Genomic DNA, 26,164 nt, shown 5'->3' on the forward strand with positions numbered 1-26,164 from the left:
AAACCTGGAAGGAATGGAAGAGGTTTCCGATCGGATACCTGAGACGACACTTGAGGTCGAGAGTGCGAGGCACTGGCAGCATAGTCTTTGACGGAACCCTAGTATTGTCATCTGGAACATCATGCTACATTGAGAACCCTGGGAATCATAATATGGTCCTACGGAGATCCGGGCGATCACGGAATGCTTGAGGTCGATGTTCGAGTGCGAACATCTTTATGGACACTATAATGGCCATAAGGGCAATTACAACCAGGACGCTAAAGTCATGAACAGTCTAGCAGTGTAAGAAGGAAATTAACGCCTTCTCTGAGAATGGTACAATCCGCATCGTTTGGGCGCCGGGCCATAACGGAGTAAGGGAGAACGAAAATGCAGACAATTTGGCAATGAAGGCCAGAGGACTACCGTCAACAAACTTGGTTAACCCGTAGCCTTTCGGGTCGACGCAGTCCGAGTTAAGAGCGTGGGCTACGAACGCATGTATCACTGTAGAACACCGAAACGTTCGTAAAAACGACGAAAATCCTATGGAGAGATCCTGATTGTAAGAAGACGAGGCTATTATTGAAAGGAAGCAAGCAGGAGGTCAGTTAAGCTTTCGGTATCATAACAGGACACATAGGACTTGCATAATTGAGGCAAAATCGGTGCGCAAGTGATAGCATGTGTAGGGCATGCGGGGAAAATGATAAGACATTGGAGCATTTCCTATGTCATTGGGCACTTAGGAGGGGACACAATGCCAGACATGAACCAAGGAAGGGGCGTGGTATGCGAAACAATTATGGACATTGTAAGCAGCACAAAATTCCTAACTTAGATTTTCTTATTCGAAGTTACTTTTCTAGTATTTAGAGCGCACAACAAGCCGACTACTGGCTTAGATATATGCCCATGGTGGCATGGGGCGGATTAATATCTGCACTCTCTTTTAACCTAACGTAACCTGTTTAGACTGGATTGGTAGAAAATATGCTCTTCAACTCATTTCATTTTCATTTTGGGTAAATTTTATGGTGGGCTGCCTTGTAAAGCACTTTGGTGGTTTTCTAAGTGCTTTCTTCGTCTTCCTTTATTCTGTTTTACCTTCTATCTGTCCGTCTGTCTGTCTATCTGGCTATCGGCCTTACTGTCTGTCCACCAGTTCGTCTTCTCGCCGTCCACCTGTTCGTCTTCTCCATCCGTTAACGATAAGGCTTTCATTCTTCGTCGTTTTTTCATTCTTAATTTCTATCTGTTCCTTTTTATGGCTTACTGCCTGTCTTACAATGCCTCTGTTGATGCCTGTCTTACCGTCCTCCCGTCCGTCCTTCCGTCCGTCCTTCCGTCCGTCCTTCCGTCCGTCCTTCCGTCCGTCCTTCCGTCCGTCCTTCCGTCCGTCCTTCCGTCCGTCCTTCCGTCCGTCCTTCCGTCCGTCCTTCCGTCCGTCCTTCCGTCCGTCCTTCCGTCCGTCCTTCCGTCCGTCCTTCCGTCCGTCCTTCCGTCCGTCCTTCCGTCCGTCCTTCCGTCCGTCCTTCCGTCCGTCCTTCCGTCCGTCCTTCCGTCCGTCCTTCCGTCCGTCCTTCCGTCCGTCCTTCCGTCCGTCCTTCCGTCCGTCCTTCCGTCCGTCCTTCCGTCCGTCCTTCCGTCCGTCCTTCCGTCCGTCCTTCCGTCCGTCCTTCCGTCCTTCCGTCCGTCCTTCCGTCCGTCCTTCCGTCCGTCCTTCCGTCCGTCCTTCCGTCCGTCCTTCCGTCCGTCCTTCCGTCCGTCCTTCCGTCCGTCCTTCCGTCCGTCCGTCCTTCCGTCCGTCCTTCCGTCCGTCCTTCCGTCCGTCCGTCCTTCCGTCCGTCCTTCCGTCCGTCCTTCCGTCCGTCCTTCCGTCCGTCCTTCCGTCCGTCCTTCCGTCCGTCCTTCCGTCCGTCCTTCCGTCCGTCCTTCCGTCCGTCCTTCCGTCCGTCCTTCCGTCCGTCCTTCCGTCCGTCCTTCCGTCCGTCCTTCCGTCCGTCCTTCCGTCCGTCCTTCCGTCCGTCCGTCCGTCCTTCCGTCCGTCCGTCCTTCCGTCCGTCCGTCCTTCCGTCCGTCCGTCCTTCCGTCCGTCCGTCCTTCCGTCCGTCCGTCCTTCCGTCCGTCCGTCCTTCCGTCCGTCCGTCCTTCCGTCCGTCCGTCCTTCCGTCCGTCCGTCCTTCCGTCCGTCCGTCCTTCCGTCCGTCCGTCCTTCCGTCCGTCCGTCCTTCCGTCCGTCCGTCCTTCCGTCCGTCCGTCCTTCCGTCCGTCCGTCCTTCCGTCCGTCCGTCCTTCCGTCCGTCCGTCCTTCCGTCCGTCCGTCCTTCCGTCCGTCCGTCCTTCCGTCCGTCCGTCCTTCCGTCCGTCCGTCCTTCCGTCCGTCCGTCCTTCCGTCCGTCCGTCCTTCCGTCCGTCCGTCCTTCCGTCCGTCCGTCCTTCCGTCCGTCCGTCCTTCCGTCCGTCCGTCCTTCCGTCCGTCCGTCCTTCCGTCCGTCCGTCCTTCCGTCCGTCCTTCCGTCCATCCTTCCGTCCGTCCTTCCGTCCGTCCTTCCGTCCGTCCTTCCGTCCGTCCTTCCGTCCGTCCTTCCGTCCGACCTTCCGTCCGTCCTTCCGTCCGTCCTTCCGTCCGTCCTTCCGTCCGTCCTTCCGTCCGTCCTTCCGTCCGTCCTTCCGTCCGTCCTTCCGTCCGTCCTTCCGTCCGTCCTTCCGTCCGTCCTTCCGTCCGTCCTTCCGTCCGTCCTTCCGTCCGTCCTTCCGTCCGTCCTTCCGTCCGTCCTTCCGTCCGTCCTTCCGTCCGTCCTTCCGTCCGTCCTTCCGTCCGTCCTTCCGTCCGTCCTTCCGTCCGTCCTTCCGTCCGTCCTTCCGTCCGTCCTTCCGTCCGTCCTTCCGTCCGTCCTTCCGTCCGTCCTTCCGTCCTTCCGTCCGTCCTTCCGTCCGTCCTTCCGTCCGTCCTTCCGTCCGTCCTTCCGTCCGTCCTTCCGTCCGTCCTTCCGTCCGTCCTTCCGTCCGTCCTTCCGTCCGTCCTTCCGTCCGTCCTTCCGTCCGTCCTTCCGTCCGTCCTTCCGTCCGTCCTTCCGTCCGTCCGTCCGTCCGTCCTTCCGTCCGTCCTTCCGTCCGTCCTTCCGTCCGTCCTTCCGTCCGTCCTTCCGTCCGTCCGTCCGTCCATCATCAAATTTTAAAACAGAAATGCAAACAAAACGGCTTCAAATATCGTTTGGTTATTTTTTTGGTAAGGGGATACATAACAATGACAACAGCAACAACAACAATGTCATCAACAAAATTTTTCTGGTGGGGCTACAGCTACCACTCAGCAAATAACTTGAATACGCACCACCTGTGGTGCTTTAGGGCATAACCAGAAAAAAATTCAAAGGCACATAGGCAAGCCACCGCGCTGGGCCATAGCCCCCAGAAAAACAAATTCGGAAGATATGAATATATGTTTTTGTTTTTTGTTGGTACAGTGGAAGAGGAAAGATGTAAGGTAGGGTGGTGTGGTGGTGACGTTGGGGGCTTGTTGCTCTGGTTAAATAACAGCAAGAAACACAACAACAACATCAATAACAAAAAGAACATGCAAAGCACACACAAAAGGCTAAGGTAAAATATATTCCATAAACATTTATTTTTGAATAAAAAAGAGACAACAAAAAATGGAAAAAATATCGAGTCATGATTTTTATTTTCTATAGCGCATTTGTTGTCTACCATTCCATTTCAACTCACCTCAGCTCGCAGCTCCTCATACCATAGTGTAGAAGATAAGGCATGGAGTCAAGCAGGCAGGCAAGCAGACAGACCGCTAGACAGTCAAGAAAGTGACAAACGGTCAATTTAAAGTGGCAAAATGACATGAGGTTCGTTCAATGCTGATAGCAGAGCAGAAGAGTGCTGGCTGCTGAAGCTCCTACTGATAGTGCGTGTGTGTGTGTGTGTGCGTTTATTTATATTTACCACATGGGAGGGGGAAATGGCGAAACTAAATACAAAACAATTTCCACATTGATTTCAAAAATAATCATAAGATCTTGTCAAAAAGTGTGAAACAAGATGGATGGTGGCAATTGAGATAATGACTATAATACTCAAAAGGATTAACCTGTAATAGCGCAATTACAACGACCTTCGACTTTGGAGGTACGTATATACGGAATGTTAAGTAGACACTAAGGCTAGTAGTTTAAATGGGTCAATATTGAACGACTTGTTATGAATTCCAGCTAAAACATCGATAACATTTGCCAGCGGTGACGCTGGCAATATCAGTGTGCTTTATTTCTAAACTGAACTTTGTTTTGGGGTATGCCATTTTGTGAAGGCTTTAAGTAGAAAGTCGCTTATCATAGACCTTAGAACTTAAGAGCGATAAATTCTGTGCATATGTTACCAAAAAAAAAAGGGGTAGATTTAGTACAATTTTTCGAAGGAAAGACTAGTCTCAGGAAAGGGAAAGGGTAGTTTTAATAAAATTTTCCAAGAAAAGGGTTGGTTTAATACGCTTTTCTAAGGGTAAGTAAGTTTAAGTACACTTTTTCAAAAGAAAGGTTAGTTCTAGTACCCTATTCCAAAAGAAAGGTTAGTTATATCACCCTTTTTCAAGAGAAAGGTAACCATTCTTAAGAGAAATTTAAATTAAGTACCCTTTTCCAAGTAAAAGGGTAAACTAAGCACCTGTTTCCAGGTAAAAGGGTAAACTAAGCACCTTTTTCCAAGGAAAAGGGTAAATTGGGTACCCTTTCCCAAGGAAAAGGGTAAATTAAATACCCTTTCCCATGGAAAAGGGTAAATGAAGTACCCTTTCCCAAGGAAAAGGGTAAATTAAGTACTCTTTTCCATGGAAAAGGGTAAATTAAGTACCTTTTCCCAAAAAAAAAGTAAATTAAGTACCCTTTCCCAAGGAAAAGGGTACATTAAGTACCCTATCCCAAGGGAAATTAAGGCAAATGATGAATTGTAGTACCCTTGAGTACGAAACTACCATGCGAGAGTGTAGTTTTAGAACCCCTTCTTAAGACAAAGGTTAATTTTAGAGCTCTTTCTCAAAGCAAATGGTAGTTTTAGTACCATTTTCCAAGGGAAAGGGTAGTTTCAGTTCCCGTTTCTAAAGGAAAGGATAGATTTAGAACCCTTTCCCATGGGAAGTATAGCTTTAGTAACATTTCCTAAGGGAAAGGTGGTTATAGTAACCTTTGGTGTCAGAGATTATAAAATGAGCGCAGAAGATCGAGGCGCTTGGAAAGCTATTCTACGTTCGGCTGGTGGATCAAATGTTTTGTCATTGCCAATTAAAGTAAAGTAAGTAATGTACCCTTTCCCAAGAGAGAGGGTAGTTGTAGTACCCTTTTCCAAGGAAAAGGGTACCTTTCCCAAGGAAAGGAAAAGGGTATTTTTCGTACCCTTTCCCAAGGAAAAGGGTAATTTTAGAACTCCTTCAGAAGAGAAAGGAAAGTTTTAGTACACTTTCCCAAGGGAAGGGAAGTTTTTATGCACTTTTCCAAGGGATGGGTGCTTCTAGTACCCTTTCCCAAGGAAGGGGTAGTTTTATTACCCTTTACCAAGAGAAGGTGTAGTTTTGGTACCCTTTACAACAGAAAGCGGTATTTTTCGTACACTTTCCCAAGGTAAAAGGTAGGTGTGGTACCCTTTCCCATGGAAAAGGGTAGTTTTAGTACCCTTTGCATAGGGAATGGGCAGTTTTCGTACTCTTTCCCAATTTAAGGATAGTTTTCATACCCTTTCTCAATGAGAGGGTAATTTACGTACCCTTTCCCAAGAAAAGGGTAGTTTTCGTACTCTTTTCCAAGGGAAAAAGTAGTTTTAGTAGTTTAAGTACCTTTTTCAACGGAAAGTGTAGTTTAAGTGACTTTTTCAGGGGAAAGGGTAGTTTTAGTAACTTTTTCTAGGGTAAAGGCAAATTTTAGTATCTTTTTTCAACGGGAAATGTGGTTTTCGTACCTTAGAGAAAATGTAGTTTTGTTATACTTTCCCAAAAAAATTCAAGTTTTCGTACACTTTGCCAAGAAAAATTGAAGTTTTCGTACCCTTTCCTACTTTTCGTACCTTTTGGCAAGAGAACTACCCCTTTCCAAGCGAAGGAGTAGTTTAAGTATCCTTTCCCAAAAGAACTACTCTTTCCCTAAGGGAAAGGTTAGTTTTAATACCCTTCCAAGGGTAGTTTTCGTACCATTTCCCAACATAAGGAATAGTTTTCTTACCCTTTCCCAAGGGACAGGTTAGTTTTAGTACTCTTTCTCAAGCGAAAGGGTAGTTTTAGTATCCTTTCCCAAGGGAAAGGATAGTTTTTGTATTCCTTCCCAATGGAAAGGGAAGTTTTAGTACCCTTTCCCAAGCGAAATGGTAGTTTTAGTATCCGTTTCCAAGGGAAAGGGTGGTTCTATTATTCTTTCCCGAGGGGAAGGGGTAGTTTTAGCACTGTTTTTAAAACGGAAAGGGTAGTTTTATTACATTTTTCTACGGAAAGTTTAGTTTTCGTTCCTTTTCCCTAGGGAAAGGATAGTTTTTGTACACTTTCCCAAGAAAAATTTAAGTTTTCGTTCCCTTTCCCGGGGGAAGTGGATGTTTGCCCCGGAGAAAGGGTAGATTTAGTATCCTTTCCCAAAGGAAAGGGTAATTTTAGTATTTTTTCTCAAGGAAAGGGGTGGTTTGATTACCCTTTCCCAAGGGAAGGAGTAGTTTTAGTACCCTTTCCCAAGAGAAGGGGTAGTTTTAGAACCCTTTCCCAAGGGAAGGGGTAGTGTTAGTACCTTCCCAAGGGAAGGAGTAGTTTTAGCACCCTGTAGCAAGAAAAGGGTATTTTTCGTACCCTTCCCCAAAGTAAGGTGTAGTTTTAGCACCCTTTCCCAAGGGAAGGGGTGGGTTTAGTACTCTTTCTAGAGGGAAAGGGTAGTTTTAGTATCCTTTCCCAAGAGAAGGGGTAGTTTTAGTATCCTTTCCCAAGAGAAGGGGTAGTTTTACTACCTTTCCTAGCTTTAAATTTCATTTCGAATTCACTAAACTCGCTGTTAAAATCTTTTTTTGAAATGTACCCTTATATGGGAGCTTCATCAATATATTGATCGATTCGTCCGTGGGTTGGAATATGCTTTTGCCATGCCGAAAAAATGTCACTTGCCCGATTTTGGAAAGTTGGAGTAAAAAATTTGGGTTCCAAATTTCAGCAAAGTCGGATAAAAAATACGGATTTTGTAAGCATAGCTTAGGTTGAAAAGAGGGTGTATATATTAATCCGCCCCATGCCACTATGCACATACACCTAAGCCAGTAATCGGCTTGTTGTGCGTTCTAAATACAAACAAAGATGTAACATCGAAAAAAAAATAAATAGGCAATTTTGTGCTACTTACACAATTCTTAATTGTTGTCCATGCCACTCCCCTAAATTGGTTCATGTCTGGTATAGTGTCCCCACCTAAGTGGCGGTATCTGTTAGACGCGAAAGCCGAGCAATGACAAATTAAATGCTCCAACATCTCATCATCTCCCTCTAATGCTCTACACATGCTATCACTACTTGCCGCACCGATTTTACATAAGTGAGCTTGTAGTCCTTATATGATTCTCGGTCTGATTATACTGATATCCATCTGGGCTCTGCCATTTCTTTAGTATGGTTGCCCCTCCCTGCCCATTCTGTCGACTCATTTTTTTAACACATTATCGATTAAAGAGAAATTTCAATTATTGCCAACTTACAACTGTTAAAAAGAACCAACCAAAAATATGTCATACATTTCCCAACTACGTATATGTGTATATACGCAATTCAAACAGAGCCCATCCCGAACGAATTGACCTAACAACACCAACAACAACAATAAAAAAAGAGGTCAATCAAAAAATGTCCCTATAGCCATGAAGAATGTAATAATGCATGTCCAGGTCGCCCTCTAGGCAAATAGCATTACAAAAACAAAGCTATAATGAATTTATAACAACTCATACACACACATGCACATGCAAATATACACCGTGTGTTGTATTTTATAGTGCTTTGGGGGAAAGAGAGTGAAAGAGAGAGAGAGTGGTAGGCAGACCAGAGGGTTATGGTGTTTCCCGTTTAATTTACACATTTTGAAAATTGACCAGCATAAATTGTCTACCAAATATATGGCAAGTATTAAATCTACATACTTTTAATTCTCCTACTTCCCCTTCTCGCCATTCTTCCTGTTGTTGCTACTGTTATCCTTACTTATTGGCATACATTTGCATTTAAGAGGGTTTGCTATTGTATTGCCCATTTCTTTTTTTTTTGTTGCTTTCCACTTTTCTCGTCTTCATTGCATATTGCAGCACAACCAGTGGCAATGGCTGCAAATTAAATGCATAACTGCCACACAGTTGACCACTAACAAATTACCATGAAGAAGCGAATGATTGGAGTATTTGCGACAATCTTGTGTCTTCGGTAAGCCACTAGAGTTCATTTTTAAGGTTATCATAAGAAAAACAAAATGTCCATGACTTTGTTGTTTGTTGCTGGGCAAGAGACAAAAGACCCTCATACGGGCAAAGGAAGGCTTTAACGGAAGGCTTAAGAAAATTGAAAGGAATAATGGCTTTAATGGGCTAGACAGATAACAGAATATGAAGCTTTAAATTGTTTTGTTTAATTCAGCCTAGATGAATAAGGTTGTTAACAGGAAACCATAGATTCAGACTGGCTGAATAAGGTTTTCTATGGGAAAACTTTAATTCATCCAGGCTGAATAAGGTTTTCTATAGGAAAACTTTAATTCAGCCTGACTGAATAAGGTTTTCTATGGGAAAACTTTTATTCAGCCTAGCTGAATAAGGTTTTCTATGGGAAAACTTTTATTCAGCCTGGCTGAATAAGGTTTTCTATATTGGAGCTATATCAGGTTGAATACGGTTTTCCATAGGAAAACTTTAATTCAGCCATGCTGAATAAGGTTTCCTATGGGAAAACTTTAATTCAGCCAGGCTGAATAAGGTTTTCAGTGGGAAAACTTTAATTCAGCCAGGCTGAATAAAGTTTTCTGTGAGAAAACTTTAATTCAGCCTGGCTGAATAATGTTTTCTATGGAAAAACTTTAACTCAGCCTGGCTGAATAAGGTTTTCTATGGGAAAACTTTTATTCAGCCTGGGTGAATAAGGTTTTCTATAGGAAAACTTTTATTCAGCCTGGCTGAATAAGGTTTTCTATATGGGAGCTATATCAGGTTGAATAAGGTTTTCTATGGGAAAACTTTAATTCAGCCTGGCTGAATAAGGTTTTCTATGGGAAAACTTTAATTCAGCCTGGCTGAATAAGGTTTTCTATGGGAAAACTTTAATTCAGCCTGGCTGAATAAGGTTTTCTATGGGAAAACTTTAATTCAGCCTGGCTGAATAAGGTTTTCTATGGGAAAACTTTAATTCAGCCTGGCTGAATAAGGTTTTCTATGGGAAAACTTTAATTCAGCCTGGCTGAATAAGGTTTTCTATGGGAAAACTTTAATTCAGCCTGGCTGAATAAGGTTTTCTATGGGAAAACTTTAATTCAGCCTGGCTGAATAAGGTTTTCTATGGGAAAACTTTAATTCAGCCTGGCTGAATAAGTTTTTCTATGGGAAAACTTTAATTCAGTCAGGCTGAATAAGGTTTTCTATGGGAAAACTTTAATTCAGTCAGGCTGAATAAGGTTTTCTATGGGAAAACTTTAATTCAGTCAGGCTGAATAAGATTTTCTATGGGAAAACTTTAATTCAGCCAGGCTGAATAAGGTTTTCTATGGGAAAACTTTAATTCAGTTTGGCTGAATAAGGTTTTCTTTGGGGAACACTTTAAATCAGCCTGGCTGAATAAGGTTTTCTATGGGAAAACTTTAATTCAGCCTGGCTGAATAAGGTTTCTATGGGAAAACTTTAATTCAGCCTGGCTGAATAAGGTTTTCTATGGGAAAACTTTAATTCAGCCTGGCTGAATAAGGTTATTTATAAGAAAACTTAAATTCGGCTTGGCTGAATAAGGTTTTCTGTGCGATAACTTTAATTCAGCCTGGCTGAATAAGGTTTTCTTTGTGGAAAACTTTGATTCAGCCTGGCTGAATAAGGGTTTCTTAATTCAGCTGGCTGGATAAAGTTTTCTATGGATAAACTTTTATTCAGCTTAGCTGATTTCTAAAGAAAGAAGTAAAAACGTGGTATGTTCGATCGGGCCGAATTTTGGGCACCTACAACCTAGAATTCCGTCAAAAATTTGCCTTTATTAACTTACTTCGTTCGGCAATTGCTTGCGGCTGCTATCGTCTCAAGCTGTCATATCGGGGAATCGTTATTTAAGGAGCCTATATCAGTATTTAGACCACCATGGACGTCATATCAGAAGTCTGTGTGTCAAATGAGTGCAAATTGAGTCTTCAAGGAGCTTAAGATGTCAAATCAGAGGATCGGTTTGTATGGTTGCTATATCAATTTTTAGTTATATTCCGATCATATTGTACACTGATGTGGGAAGCCAGAACGGAAGTCCGGAACGGAACGGTCTTAAGGGTCTCAAGAAGTCAAAACTGGGGATCGGTTTATATGGGGACTATAGCCAAATCTGAGCCCCGATGGCACATTTGCAAAATTTAAAGCGCAAATCTTTATTCGTTCGAACGCTATTGTGATTTCGACAGACGGAAAGACAGACATGACTAGATCGACTCAGAATGTCAATACGATCAAAAATTTAAATTTTCTATGGGGTCTCAGGTCAATATTTCGAGGCGTTACAAACGGAATGACTAGATTAGTATAACCTCAGCTTATAGTGCTGAGTATAAAAAATACCACGTTTAAAATTTTAAAAATTTAAAATTTAAAAATTAACAAAACACGTCTTGCAACATTTCAGCCCAATTTGTGCCCTCTGGAGGCTCAAGAAGTCATGACCCGAGATCGGTTTACATGGCTGCTATATCAGGTTGTGAACCGATTTAGACCATACTTGGCTTAGTTATTGTAGGCCCAAATAAAATACCTTATGCAAAATTTCGGCTAAATCGGATAAGAATTGTGCCCTCTAGAGACTGAATAAGTTAAGATCCGAGATCGGTTTATATGGCAGCTATATCAGGTTATGAACCGATTTGGACCATACTTGGCACATTTCGGCCAAATCGGATAAGATTTGTGCCCTCCAGAGGCTCAAGAAGTAAAGATCCGAGATCGGTTTATAGGGCAGCTATATAGGTTATAAATCGACTTGGACCATACTTGGCACAGTTATTGTAAGTCCAAATAAAACACCTCATGTCAAATTTCAGCCAAATGGGATAAGAATTACGCCCTCTATATGCTCAAGAAGTCATGATCCGAGATCGGTTTATATGGCAGCTATATCAGGTTATGACTCGATTTGGACCATACTTGGCACAGGTATTGCAAGTCAAAGCAAAACACCTCATGCAATATTTCAGCCAAATCGGATAAGAATTTTGCCCTCTCAAGGCTCACGAAGTCAAGATCCGAAATGGGCTTATATGGCAGCTATATCAAAACATGGATATGGCCCATTTACAATTGCAACCGACCTTTACTAATAAGAAGTAGTTGCGCAAAATTTCAAGCACCTAGCATTACTGCTGCGAAAGTGAGATTGCTTTTGGCATACGGATGGACATGGAGATACGGATGGACATGGCTCAATGGACTTGGTATGTCAAGAGGATCAGTAATATATATACTTTGTTGGGTCTCAGATCAATGTTTCGATGTATTACAAACGGACGAAATTAGTATACCCCCATCTTATAGTGGAGGGTATAAAAACCATCTCCCCCCCCCCATGAACACGGATAGGGATTTACTTTGTAACTAGCCCTTTAGCTGATGAATTTCGCAATAGCAGCCGCAGCGGCAGCAAAAAGGTGCTTCTGACAATTTTCACAACCAAGAGCCTTGTTTGAATTCATAATTAGTTGCTTTCTAACAGAAAAAAGCAACACAAAATTGTGTTGCGCGGTAGCTTTTGTCGTCGCTATTGTAGATGTTGCTATTGTTGTTGTATTCGTCTTTTGCCCATTACATTTTCGCTTTGGCCACGTAATTTTGTTGTTACTTTTTTCTTTTCTTCTTTTTTAGATAAAAATCACTGAATTTGTTGTACAATTGTAACGCGCTTTGCAGGGCACAGAATGCACTCAGCCGCTGCCAATGGTAGATGTTGTTATTGTTGCAATAGTTGTTGTACGTTCGTAGAAAAAGAAAGGAGAGAATAAAAAACAAACGAATTGCCAAACACTAAAAAAATAATGGCAAAATTTCGTGACGTCGAATTTTGTTCACATCTCTGATGATTCTCTTCTTACTTGTTTTCCTTGTTTTGCAATGCTTATTGCTTACACTCTTTGTCAATCGTCCTAAGGACAGGTATGGGAAATTTGCTGCTTTGGTACTTTTTTGTGAGAATGTTATGAAACCATAAAACCAATTTTTCTTAAGTAGGAAGTTTACAATCTAGTTTTTCATGAGAGGCCAATTTTTTTGGGAAATTTCAACAAAATTTTCTGTAATTAAATAAAAATTTCTTCAAAGTTTTCTAAGGGAAATTGTGATAAAATTGTGCTCTTTGAGTAGAGTAGCCTAAAGACATCAGAATGTCTTTTCTGAGCGTTGCGTTGACAAATTCAACTCTGCAAACAAATGCCAAAAAACATAGCGCAAATTTAAAAAATCTTTAAGTTTGACGACAAAAAACTCGATTTCAGTCGTCAACGATCCACAATGCACTCTGTTTTGGCATTAAGGCTTCTACAAGCGTTCTTCACATCCAGCGTGGTTGCATAGAAGCATTTAGTAACTCGATCACAGGGCTCCGTAAGGGTTTACCGTCCAAAAGCAAAAGCCGGGTTGTTTCACTGAGAGTCAGCCTTCCTCAATGATGGCTTCTTGGAGACAATCAAACAGTCTTTCTAGTTTTTTTATACCCTACACAACTACTGTGGTACAGGGTATTATAACTAAGTGAATATGTTTGTAACACCCACAAGGAAGAGAGATAGTCCCATTGATAGGTACACCGATCGACTCAGAATCACTTTCTGATTTGATTTAGCTATGTCCGTCCGTCTGTCTGTCTGTCTGTCCGTCTGTCCATGTTAATTTGTGTACAAACTACAAGTCGCAGTTTTCATCCGGTCGTCTTCAAATGTGGTACAGGCATGTTTTTCGGCCTAGAGACGAAGCCTATTGAAATTGGAAAAAATCGTTTCAGCTTCCGTAAATATGTTCGTCCGATTTGCAGTAATAATGCAATAAAATGGCCATTTGTTAACCGATTCTTTCGAAATTTGGCATGAAGGATTTTCTCTTGACTCTTAACAATACTTGTGGATTTCATAGAAATCGTAGCAGATTTAGATATAGCTGCTATATATGTATATCGCCCGATTTTAACTTCTAGAGTCACAGCAAGCGCATTTATTGACCAATTTTGACAAAATTTTACACAACGCTTTTCTCGACGACTACCACAATATCTGACAAGTTTGCTCGAAATCGGCTCAGAATTAGATATAGCTCCAATATATATGTTCGTCCGACTTTTGCCCTACCATACTGGGTTTTTTATTGAAACATGATGACAGACAGTCCTAAATCAACTAAAATTGTGAGACCGTTTATACTCTGCCATATTATATTTTCTTTCTTATCCATTTCATAGTGGAGATTTAATTTTCCTTAAAGGCCAACTTTAAAATTTTTTAGCTATCTAAGTTTTTCGAAATTTGCCATTTTCGGCTAAATTTGTAGTTTCTGTTTGTCATCCCTGTCAAATGCAAAGACCTTACTACCCTATCCACCGATCTCCCCTCTCTCATTCAGCTGCCAAACTTGGCGCGCTCTCCACTATCATCGCACTATGAACCACAACCAATGAACATTTTCGTCGTGTAAGCTACGAGTATGTGTTTGTATGTTGTTGCTGTTATGTGGTTTATATTGTTGTGGGGCTCATTCGTTCGTTCACTCGTTCGTTTTTGTTTTTTTTACTTTACCCCCCTTTGGCTCCAAAGCCTATTTTATTGCGCTGCAACAACCACAACAACACTAGCAAGCAAAATATTCACATAAGAGCAATTTGCCGGCGGCAATTCAACTTAAAATGCTGCACTTGTTTTGTAATGAAAAGGCATGACGACAACAAAAATGAAACGAAACGAAAATGAAATAGGAAATCCACAAACATATCAAACACGAAGTGTGTGGAGAGAGAAAGTAAAGGCAAACAGCAAATGAAGGCAACAGAAAAATGCAGGATTATTAAAATTGAATTTTTTTCACTCCCCTTTTGTCAACCGAAAGTAAGAATTGCAAGTCGAAAAGGGGGCAAGACAATCAAAAGATTGCAAAAGTGGACACTTAACATCCACTTGGAGAATTCCCATAAAAAAATTGTGCTTAAAACGAAAAAGGAGCAGAAGTCACGGCAGCAGCAGCAACACTGAAATTAAATGAAGATGATGATAATGTTTATGCCGATGTGAATACAAACGATGGGAGCGATAATTGCTCAGCAGACAGAAGGATGCTCAATGCGAAGTATCCTTATGTTGAAATGTTGGGAAAAACTAAACAGTAGCAGAGCAACAGCTTAACTAGAGAAATCGTAAAAAGTTTTTTTCTATAAGCTTCAAAATGGGATGGAGGGGTAACTGAATTTATCATTTAGTTTGCAACACCTTGAAATATGGCACTAAGACCGTTTAAAACTAATATATTGCCTAGATTGCCATGGAACTCTTTGTTGATACACCAATATCCATGGGTCTGTTTGCCGAAAACCCTTTATCTTCGAACGAGTGAGATAAAGCGTTACAAATTTTGGCAAAAATCCATCTTCTTGTTGCAGGTCAGTTGGAATTGTAAATGGTCCAAATCGGCCCATGTTAAGATAATAGGTGTGTTCGTGTACTCGAAATTTGTGGAAATTTGCAAAAATTGTTACTGGATGTTGTTCGCGTACTTTATTTGCCACCAGAAGAGAGCGGGAGAGTGCGTGAGAGCAAATTTCTGAGAGTTTGATAATTAAGAGCAGTGTTGCCGTATTGGTCCTTTTCTACCAATTTTGGTAGGGTTTACTTTCAACTTTAAGGGTTTGATCGGATGGACGGCCCATTTCGATCTTCTTGTTGCAGGTCAGTTGGAATTGTAAATGGTCCAAATCGGCCCATATTAGGATAATAGGTGTGTTCGTGTACTCGCAAATTTTTGCAAATTTGCAAAAATTGTTACTGGATGTTGTTCGCGTACTTTATTTGCCACCAAAAGAGAGCGGGAGAGTGCGTGAGAGCAAATTTCTGAGAGTCCTTTTCTACCAATTTTGGTAGGGATTACTTTCAACTTTAAGGGTTTGGTCGGATGGACGGCCCATTTCGATTTTGCAAGATTTTTAGCGAAATTGAATTTTTACAGCCACCATCATAGAATAGGGACATCGAAATAACCATTTTCGCAACTAAAAAATTTATGTTCTTTATCGTCGTAAAAAATCTAAGACGATTTATTGATGTCCGTGTGTCTGTCCATCCGTCTGTATGCCTATGTGTCCATCTGTTGCATTCACGCAGCAGCCTTCAAGAATTGAGATATTGATATTGAGCTGAAATTTGAGACAGGTCCATATTGTTTCCTTACATATGAGCCAAATTGGATTATATTTGGATACTAGCTGGATAGAGCCCACTCCACTTTTACTCCCTTATTTTATCTGATCTCTATAATGGCACGATCAGGAAAAAAGTCCTGTTTGGTTGTGCTAGTACCGCCTTCAGATTTTTCGTCCCAATGTGGATATCATATTGGTGCTTTACTGCCAGATTTCTTTTATTTCAGACTTATATTGCTCTGGTCGAAAAAAATGTCCGGTATGGGGGTGAGGTGTACACCCATGTATCAGATTCTAGTCTCAAATTTCTTTCATTTGAGCCTAATATTGTCATTATTGGTTTAAATTTCCATATGGCGGGCTTTGAGGGTAGAGCGGCCGCCCTAGACATCCCACCATAAATAAGTATACCAAATTTCTGTTTTTGAGTTATTGTAAACAAACTAAATTTTGCGTAAATCGCTCCATACATCTCCGAGATCTGGCGTTTTTGAAAAAAAGGGTAAAAGGAGGGTCCGCCCATTAAAGTTTGGGGTAGACAAACTCTTTGCCCCAAAAGTGGATATCAGATTCATACTCTACTCCCAAAAACCACATTTGAGCTACATTTTCCTATAGTCGGTACATATGTGTGGTGCAGGGGGAGTTTATGAGATGAGTCGTTCCTGAAACACTTGGCCATAAAACAGATATCAGATTTAAGCCCCTTTTTGTCATAATCCACATGTTGCGGTTGAGGTGTATATAGGGTGGGGCGGCCGGCAACTCACGCACTTAGCCCTGAAAAAATATCAGCATCGTGCTCCACTGTTAAATTCCTTTTATTTAAGCCAAAATTGCAATTGGTTAAGGAGGAGTTTATGGGATGAGACTACCCCCAAACACTTGGTCTCAAAATTGGATATCAAATTCGTTTTCTACTATCAAATACCTATTATTTGAGCCCCTTATGGCCATAGTACGCAAACATGGCCGGTTTGAAGGGAGTTTATAAGGGGGTCCCTGAAATAATATCAGCATCGTGCTAGAGCAAGATTTTGTTTGAGCCCCTTAATGTCAAGAATTTTGAAGGTGGCGATCAAGATGTTCAGATCCAATCTCATTAATTTTTTCCGTATTGGTTATCCACATTCAAAATCATATTTTAAAACGACCACTTGGGATAGCACAAATTTTATAGATCCGCAGGTTCTCTTGTGTCTACCCAATTTGAGGGTAAAAGTGTACTCTACTGCCAAAGACCTTTTATTGCTGTCCTATTCTAGCCATGCACTGTCATGGATAGAATAGGACAGCAATGAAAGGTCTTTGGTAGTAGAGTATACTTTTTATTGACAGGTGAGGGTCGGTCCCCCCGACGCTAAGACCCAAAAGACAATTTTTTTTGAGTCCTTTATTGTTGCAATCCACATGTCCTGCTGAACGGCAGAACGAAACGCTGATACTTGAACTCTTATATCAACATTAGATTCAAACTCCACTGTAATAGACCTTTTGTTTAAATCCCATACTATACCGATCGAACTGCACGTCTTATTGAAGCGAATTAGGTGGGTGAGCCGGTCCTAGGCTCTGTCCCAAATGTGTATATTCAGATTTGTAGTCAACTCTCAAAGACCTTTCATTCTATACCCATTTTGTGACGTTGGACAATCAACGCCCGTTTTGGGCGTTTTTGGGGTTGGAGAGACCCCGTGAACACCTTGAACCAAATTCTTATAACGGACCAGTAATTTGATACCCATATTATCCCAATCGGTAAATATGTCCCATTGAGGGGTTTTTGATGGGTGGGTGCGCCTCAGATACCAAGGAATACATTTTTGTATCAGCTTTTCACTTTTTACTTTTAAATACCTTTCATTTGATATCCATATTGTCCCAATCGGTAACCATGTCCTGCTGGGGGGTTTTGAAAGGTGGGGAGGCCCCTCAGACACCAAGGAATACATTTTTTTGCCAGATTTGTTCTCTACTTTTAGATACCTTTCATTTGATACCCATATTGCCCAAAGCGTTAAAAGTGTCCTATTGGGTGGTGTTTTTGGGGGTGGGGAACCCCCCCGATACTAAGGTTGACATTTTTATGCCTAGTTCGTACTCTACTTTTCAATACCTTTTATTTGATACCCATATTGTCCCAGTCGTTAAACATGTCCGATCGGGCGGTTTTGAGATGGGGCGTGCCCCCCCAGGTTAGTTGACCCCAAAATTGTATACCAATTTCGTGTTTTTGGCGCGAACCATGAGGTGGCTTACAAAATTTCGCTTAAATCGATGCACGCATCTCCCAGATCTGGCGTTTTTGAAAATTGGGGTAAGGGGGAGGGTCTATACTTAACCGGATCCAAAGGATGATTTTTTTTGGGCATCACAGCCGCGCTGAGGACAACACCACCTGACGCACTGAATTTAATGCTACAATACATCCAATGCCTCTGAACATTGTGGGTAGACAAATTGCTGCGACCACTGCCGTGAGCTTTTTCATTGGTCATGTGGCGGCTACGGACACTGTGTTATCCTTGATACGATGTCCGATGTTTCAGGCAGTGTGGATTACATCCTACCTGAGCAGCTTTTTGATAAAAAGTACTGTACCACTATTCCTGATAGAACCGATTGAAACTACGATATGTCAGGTAACAGAAGTTACCTAGATTTCGATACGGATGCTTCCAAACTAGACAACCAGTTGGGCTTGGGGGTGTACTCTAAAGATCTAGAACTGGTCAAAATGTTAGGCGACTGCAGTGTTTATCAAGCGGAGATCCTTGAAATTAAGGAAGTGGTGGAATGGCGACGATTGCCATAAATGACTTCTCAGGCATTTATTAAATCCTTGGAGAACATATTTCTGAACACAAAAACCTCCCTCGACTGTCGCAGATCTCTCAGCGAGATGGCTGAACAGTTCAAAATTCACCTGTTCTGAGTGCCGGGCCTCAGGGATATCGCAGAGAATTGTAAAGCGGACAAGCTTGCGAGACTAGGAACTGCCCTACACATTCCAAGGGATCTGGAATCAGTGGGTATGCCCCTAGCAACATGCAAGCCAAGTTTTCAGGACCAGGCCCGAAGGACAACGAATGATAGATGGTTACAAAGTGGGGGCTGTGAGCATTCCAAAACTATGTGGCCTAATCTAGACTTGAAGAGGTCTACCGTTTTGCTGTCACTGGCTAAAACAGACGTTTCAGTCATTGTGTCCGTCATGACAGGTCACTGTCTAATCGGAAAACATGCTGACAGACTGAAATGTTTTCAGTAACGACTTTTGCAGAAGCTGTGAGGATATCGAAGAAGAAGAGACCTTCTTTGTGTGTGTCCTGCACTGGCAGTCAGAAGGAGTTCCACTTTAGGTTTTCATTTCTTTGAGTATTAGTCTGATTTGGCGGATTTGAACATTCGCAAGTTGTTGGGCTTTTTAAAGCGATCTGGATGGTTCAACGGTAGGAACTAGAAGGCATTTTCCTTCTTCGGTACCTGTGGTATCACAATGGACGAAAACGTTTAGGTGAGTCTGATGGCAGATGGCCACTTAAACTTAACCAAACCTAACCTAGCACCTGTGTGAGCATTTTAATGTTTGGATATCTCCGCATATTCCAAAGCTAATGCCTGGTTAGGAGGACTTGTTAACCACCATCATGGACGGCTTTAAGAAACAAATAACCCTTGCCATGCCCAAGGTTTTTTTAAGAAAATTTCGAGGTTTAGGTTTCCGATCAGTTAAAACAGACTTTTGTTTTTACATTTTTTTTGTGTAACATTTTAAAAATATTTATTTTAGTTTTAATTTGTTTTAATGCTACTGCTGTTATTTTTTGTTATCAATATTAAATACTAATTTGCCATTTTGCTTATGTGGCCCTTGTTGTCATTTCAGATAACACTGTACCAATTGGCATTGCAGTGGCCCGCAAACGGCCACAGGAAACAACAGCACCGCCACCACCTGGTCCTCCGCCTTCTTTAACGAGTTCCTCAACATTGCCTTTGTCGCAGCAACTTAATAAGGATATGAATTGTTTCGGTATACGAGTAGCTGATTTAGGTAAGTCCCAGTCAGAAACGAACAAACCAAACAACTAACCAACCAACCAACGAACCAACCACCCAACTCAGAAATAACCACTGCCTTCGAGCCAGTAAGTCATTCATGGCCCAGGCAGACACAAGTAACAATCAGGAGTTCCCCATGAAGTGGAAACAACTGCTGCCACCACGATCGTGGTGTGTGTTAACTTGTTTTCTTTTTTGTTTTTGTTGTTCCTTACTATCTTGACTTGTGAAGTTGTTTTTTTTTTGCCTTGCAACTTCCTTCTATGCTCCCATCGTCATCATCATCATCATAAACGAACGATCCACTCCTTTTTTGCCTCTACTGCTGCATGTACTGCCTTTAAATTTTTGTATGTCTTTCATTGCTTGTATTTGAGTGCTGTTGTTGTTTTTGTTTTTTTGGTTCCAAATGCAATGAAAAAAAAAACATTTTATTTTACTGATGTCATACATTTGGTGTAAGAAAAAAAAAACAAAGTTTAGTTTTTTGCCATTCCCGACTGTTTTTTTTATATCATTATCCTTCTGGGACATCTTCAGTGAGAGAAGTTTGTCTTAACGTCCCTATTGAATAATCGCGCCATCGCACTACACAAATAGCAAATTATTCTCAGAGCTTTTGATACAAAATTATATAATAATCTTTGGTCATAAACAAAATTTTGGCCAAAACAAAAAAAAAAAAAAAAAAAACAAGTAAAAACGCATTAAGTTTGGCTGTATCGAACTTTTGATACCCACCACCATGGGAGAATAAATGCGCCTTTAATGGTCTTTAGAGCCTAAAGCTGAAGATCGGTCTCTGTTGCAGCTATAACTAAATATGGCTCGATCTGGACCATATTCGGAACAGATGTTGGGAGTTTTGATACACCTCACTGTTTCAAATTTCAGCAAAGTCTGATAATAAATGCGTCTGTTTAAGGCTTAAGACCCTAAATCGGCAGATCGGCCTATATGGCAGCTATATCCAAATATGTTCCGATCTGCACGATTTTTGGTTCGGATATCGACGGGCCTAATAAAACTCACTATGCCAAATCAGATTCATCAAATTCAAATTCAGAGAAATCTGGTAATAAACGCGTCTTTTATAGGCTTAAGACCATAAATCGGCAGATCGGTATATATGGCAGCTATATCTAAAAATGGTCCGATCTGGACCATATTTGTGTTGGATGTCGGGAGTCTTAAAGCAGCTCACTGTTTCTAATTTCAGCAAAATCGGATAATAAATGCGCCCTTAATGGTCTTGAGACCCAAAAGCTGAAGATCGGTCTCTATGGTAGCTATATCATAATATAGCCCGATCTTGGTCCTATTCGGAACAGATGTTTGGAGTCTTGTTACAACTCACTGTACCAAATTTCAGCGAACTCGGATAATAAATGCGTCTGTTATAGGCCCAAGACCCAAAATCGATAGATCGGTCTATATGACAGCTATATCTAAATGTGTTGCGATCTGAACCATTTTTGGTTCTGATATCGGTGGCCCTAATAAAACTCGCTATGTCAAATTTCAGCGAAATCGGGTAATAAATGCAGCTGTTATAGGCTTAAGACCCTAAATCGCCAGACCAGCCTATATGGCAGCTATATGTACATATAATCCGATATACACCATATTCGGGTCGGACGTTGAGGCTCCTAGTGCAAATCACTGTTTCAAATTTCAGCAAAATCGGAGAATAAATGCGCCTTTAATGGTCTTGAGATCCAAAAGCTGAAGATCGATCTCTATGGTAGCTATATCTAAATATATCCCGATCTGGACCATATTCGGGACAGATGTTGGGAGTCTTGTTACAACTCACTGTTCCAAATTTCAGCAAATTCGGATTATAAATGGGCCTGTTATAGGCCTAAGACCGAAAATAGACAGATCGGTCTATACGGTAGCTACATTCAAATATGTTCCGATCTGAACCATTTTTGGTTCTGATATCGGCGGGCCTAATAAAACTCACTATGACAAATTTCAGCGAAATCGGGTAATAAATGCGCCTGTTATAGGCTTAAGACCCTAAATCACCAGATCAGTCTAAATGGCGGCTATAACTAAACATAGTCCGATGTGGCCCTTTTGATTAAGGTCCAAGTCGCATTTTTAGTGCGATTTTTATGAAATTTTGCATAAGTCACTTTTTTGGTCCAAGGACGAACGCTTTTGATTTGGGCAAAATCGGATCAGATTTAGATATAGCTACCATATATATATATATCAGCCGATATTATCTTTTATGGCTGTAGAAGCCACAGTTTTGGTCCGATCTTTACAAAATTTAGCACGAGATATTTTATTTGTCGTTTTTAAGCGTATGCAAAATTAAAACGGATCAGATTTAGATATAGCTCCCATATATATCTTTCAACCGATGTGACCTTTTAGGGCTGTAGGAGCCACAACTTTGGTCCGATCTTTAAAAAAAAACTAGCGCAAGATATTTATTTCACGTCCCAATATGTGTGCAACATTTCATCAAAATCGGATCAGATTAAGATATAGCTCCCATATATATGTTTCAGCCGATATGAACTTTTAAGGCTACAAAAGCCACAGTTTTGGTTCGATCTTGACAAAATTTAGCACGAGATGTTTTATTTGACGTCTTAACATGTGTGCAAAATTTCATCAAAATCGGATCAAATTTAGATATAGCTCCCATATATATCTTTCAGCCGATATGATCCTTTAAGGCTGTAGAAGCCACAGTTTTGGCCTGATCTTTACAAAATTTTGCATAAGATGTTTTATTTGATGTCGCAATATGTGTGTAAAATTTCATCAAAATTGGATCAGATTTAGATATAGCTTCCATATATATCTCTCAGCCGATATGATACCATGGTACCAAACTGTACGAATGGTTAATAGAACATTTAGCTACTTATCGTATATTTTTTAGTTCTACCTATATGACAAATTTCTTTAGCTCCATCTGAACAGAAATTACGAAGCGGTACCAAAACGTACGAATCTTTAATAGTTCATTTAGCCACCTATCATATTTTTCCTAGTTGTACCTGCATGCCAAATTTCAGACCTCTAGCTCAATCTGTACAGAAAGTACCAAAAGGTAGCAATTTTGGCACCAAAATGTATGAATTTTGTATGGATCATTCAATCATCCATCATTTATTTCTTAGTTGTACCTACAGGCCCAATTTCGGACCTCTAGCTCCATCTATAAAGAAGTACTAAATTGTAACAATTTTGGTACCAAAATGTATGAATTTTGAATGGATAATTCAATCATCCATCATCTATATCTTAGTTGTATTGTACTTCCATGACCAATTTGGATCTCTAGCTCCTTCTATAAAGAAAGTACTAAATAGTACCAATTTGGTACCAAAATGCTCGAATTGTGAAAACATCATTTAGTAGCCCATCATATATTGGTAAGTTATATCTACATGCCAAAGTTCGGAGCTCTAGCTACATCTGCACAGAAAGTACCATATGGTACCAATATTAGTACCATAATGTACGAATTGTAAATAGATCATAGTCACCCATCATATTTTTCCTAGTGTTACCTGCAATGCCAAATTTCAAACCTCTAGCTCCATCTGTAAAGAATGTACTAAATGGTACCAATATGTGGCGGCTATAGACACTGTACATTTGGTACCAATATGTACGAATTTTGTTTGAATAGATCATTTAGTCACCCATCATTTATCTCCTAGTTGTACCAAATTTCAGACCTCTAGCTCCATCTGTAAATAAAGTACCAAATTGTACCAACTGCGGTACTAAACGTACGTTTTATCCCGTTACCAGTACTATTTTTCCATTTTTTCTTTTCACCCTCATCTCTTTGCACCACATGTCTTTAAAGTCACATTTCAAAATTCTAACTCCATCCATACGCCCTGTACAAAGTTCACCCATTTCGTACCTTTTGTTAGTTTTTTTAAGTACCTAAATATACAAATTTCCAAAAACTCTTATAGTCATCCAATTCTTGTTGCAATAGTGTACGTAAGTTCTAAAATTCAAAGTTCTAGTACAATTTATATAGAAAGTACCAAATAGTACCAATTGTGGTACTAAACATACTATTTCTCCCACTTCCGGTATGATTTTCCAAAATTTTTTTATTAAGCCTTTTTTTTTCGGGACGATCTTGTAGCCAAGATCATAATTCTAGCTTTTTCCGTTCGCGCTCGGCAAATATGTACCATTTCGTACTTTTTAGTACCTAAACGTACGAATATCACCAAATCCAGCCTTATCCCGTGTCTATGACCCACGACCAGAAATCGAATTCTGTTATGATTTATATATAGCTTCCATGTGGTATGTTTTCACATTTGTGTACAAGTACCTGGTATACACAAAGGTTTAGGGTATTATATTGTCATCTCCACCCTGCTTTTATCTCTTATACTTGTTTTCTATTGTTTCTAAGTTTTCATATCACTTGGCTGATAAGAAAATCAAGTGGAATTTGATACATCTGAATCAGCAGGGTGGATTGCAGGCTATATGGCCTTAAAAAGCTATACGAAATACATTTAAAGGTAGGCAGTAGATTAGCATGTTAACGTGAAAGGGTGATTCATCATGCCTATTGTTGTCTTAATCTTCAGGAACTTTATTGCATTCCTCGTTGTTGTTTTTTATTGTGTTTATAAACAAAGACGACATCAAATAGATGACTTCTAAATTTATTAGATTTTCTAAAAGAGCAAAGTGAAATAAACTTTGGATGCGTAGTTTTTTCATTTCTATTGCTGTCACCTTTGCTGTTGGTTGTGCTAATCGAGTCATTACATTTGGAACACCTTGAAACATGAAAATAAGACACATTATGGGGTTACAGACCCTTGACATTTTGCACAGATTATTTGCATTGAATAGGTTATCACGTCCACAATAAGATCTGAACGATTAACACTGATCTGACGGCATTTAAGTTAAATTTTACAACTTTTCAATCGATTAATATTTGACATTATATCGATAACCGATAACCCACTGAGCATATTAACGTTCTTACGTTTGTTTTACTTTCAACATTCGCACACCTGTTTATTGTTAGCTGTCAATTATAACACAAGTTGCAGCAAGTGAATTGAAAAAATTTGGCGCCAAATTATTCAGTGCGAGGGTTTTGGCAATATTAAATCATTTGATTAATTATTTTATAGGCCTAGGTTTTTATTATTTATATGTTTGTGATAATCTATCCAATTTTGATTTTGGGCGGTTTTGTGCTTGGGACGGCTCCCTAGATACTTGGATCCAAAATTTAAAATCATATTCTTACTGCTGAATACCTTTCATTGGAGTCCTATATTATCTCGATCGGTCCACTTTTTATTTTGGGCGGTACTCTTGGGGCGAAACCCTCGGTACTTGGATCCAAATTTTTGACAACATATTCGTATTCTACTCCCAAATACATTTCATTGGAGTCCCATATTGTACCGATCGTTCCACTTTTAATTTTGGGCACTACTTTTGGGGCGGTTTTGGACCTGGGGCAACTTCCTAAATACTTGGATCCTGTTTAAAATATCATATTTATACTCTACTCCTGAATACCTTTCATTGGAGTCCTATATTATCCCGATCGGTCCACTTTTTATTTAAGGCGGTACTCTTGTGGCGAAGCCCTCGGTACTTGAATTACATTTTTAACACCATATTTGTATTATACTCCCGAAAACCTTTAACTTGAGTCCTATACTGTCCCAATTTGAAATTTGACAGTACTTTTGGGGTGGTTTTGGGCTTGGGAAGGCCCTTTAGGTACTTGGACCCAATTTTAAATAGCATATTCATTCTCTACCCTCGAATACATTTTATTTGAGTCCCATATTGTCCCGATCGGTCCACTTTTAATTTTAGGCACTACTTTTGGTTTTTGTACCTCCTTGGTACTAGCCCCCAATGCCTAATGCCATATTCGTATTTAACTCCAAAATACCTTTCATTTGAGTCCTATATTGTCCTAATCGGTAAATATGTGCTGCTGGGGGCTTTTGGGGGGTGAGGTGTGCCCCTCAGACACCAAGGAATACAATTTTATGTCAGATGTGTAATCTACTTTTAAATACCATTCATTTGATACCCATATTGCCCAAAGCGCTATAAGTGTCCCGTTGGGTGGTGATTTTGAGGGTGGGGGACCACCCCGACACTTAGGGTGCCATTTCTATACCAAGTTCGTACTGTACTCTTAAATACCTTTCATTTGATACCCATATTGTTCCAATCGGTAAACATGTCCGTTCGGGTGAGTTTTGGGATGGGGCGTCCCCCCAGGGTTTTTGACCCCAAAGTTTTATACCAATGTCGTGTTTTTAGGGTATCATCAGGTGTCAGACCAGATTTCGCTAATATCGGTGCACGCATTTCCAAGATCTGGCATTTTTGAAATTTGGAGTGAGGGGAAGGGTCCGCCCCCTTCGTATATCAAAAAATATAGTTCCCTATTTTCACCGGGGGCTCAAACTCTACCATCAGTGACAATTTCAT

At 40.8% G+C, this 26,164-nt stretch overlaps 1 protein-coding gene across 2 annotated transcripts in view; it reads left to right on the forward strand.

The window, feature by feature from the left end:
- LOC106088658 (protein winged eye) overlaps nt 1-26,164 on the forward strand; it is a 141,849-nt gene that overhangs the window by 8,695 nt on the left and 106,990 nt on the right. For both annotated transcript variants that reach the window (XM_013254275.2, XM_013254276.2), the window contains exon 2: nt 19,494-19,661. In XM_013254275.2, coding sequence (XP_013109729.2) covers nt 19,494-19,661 — 168 coding nt within the window. The remainder of the gene's footprint in view (nt 1-19,493; nt 19,662-26,164) is intronic.

Source organism: Stomoxys calcitrans, chromosome 2 (assembly GCF_963082655.1).
Source record: "Stomoxys calcitrans chromosome 2, idStoCalc2.1, whole genome shotgun sequence".
NCBI lineage: Eukaryota > Metazoa > Arthropoda > Insecta > Diptera > Muscidae > Stomoxys > Stomoxys calcitrans.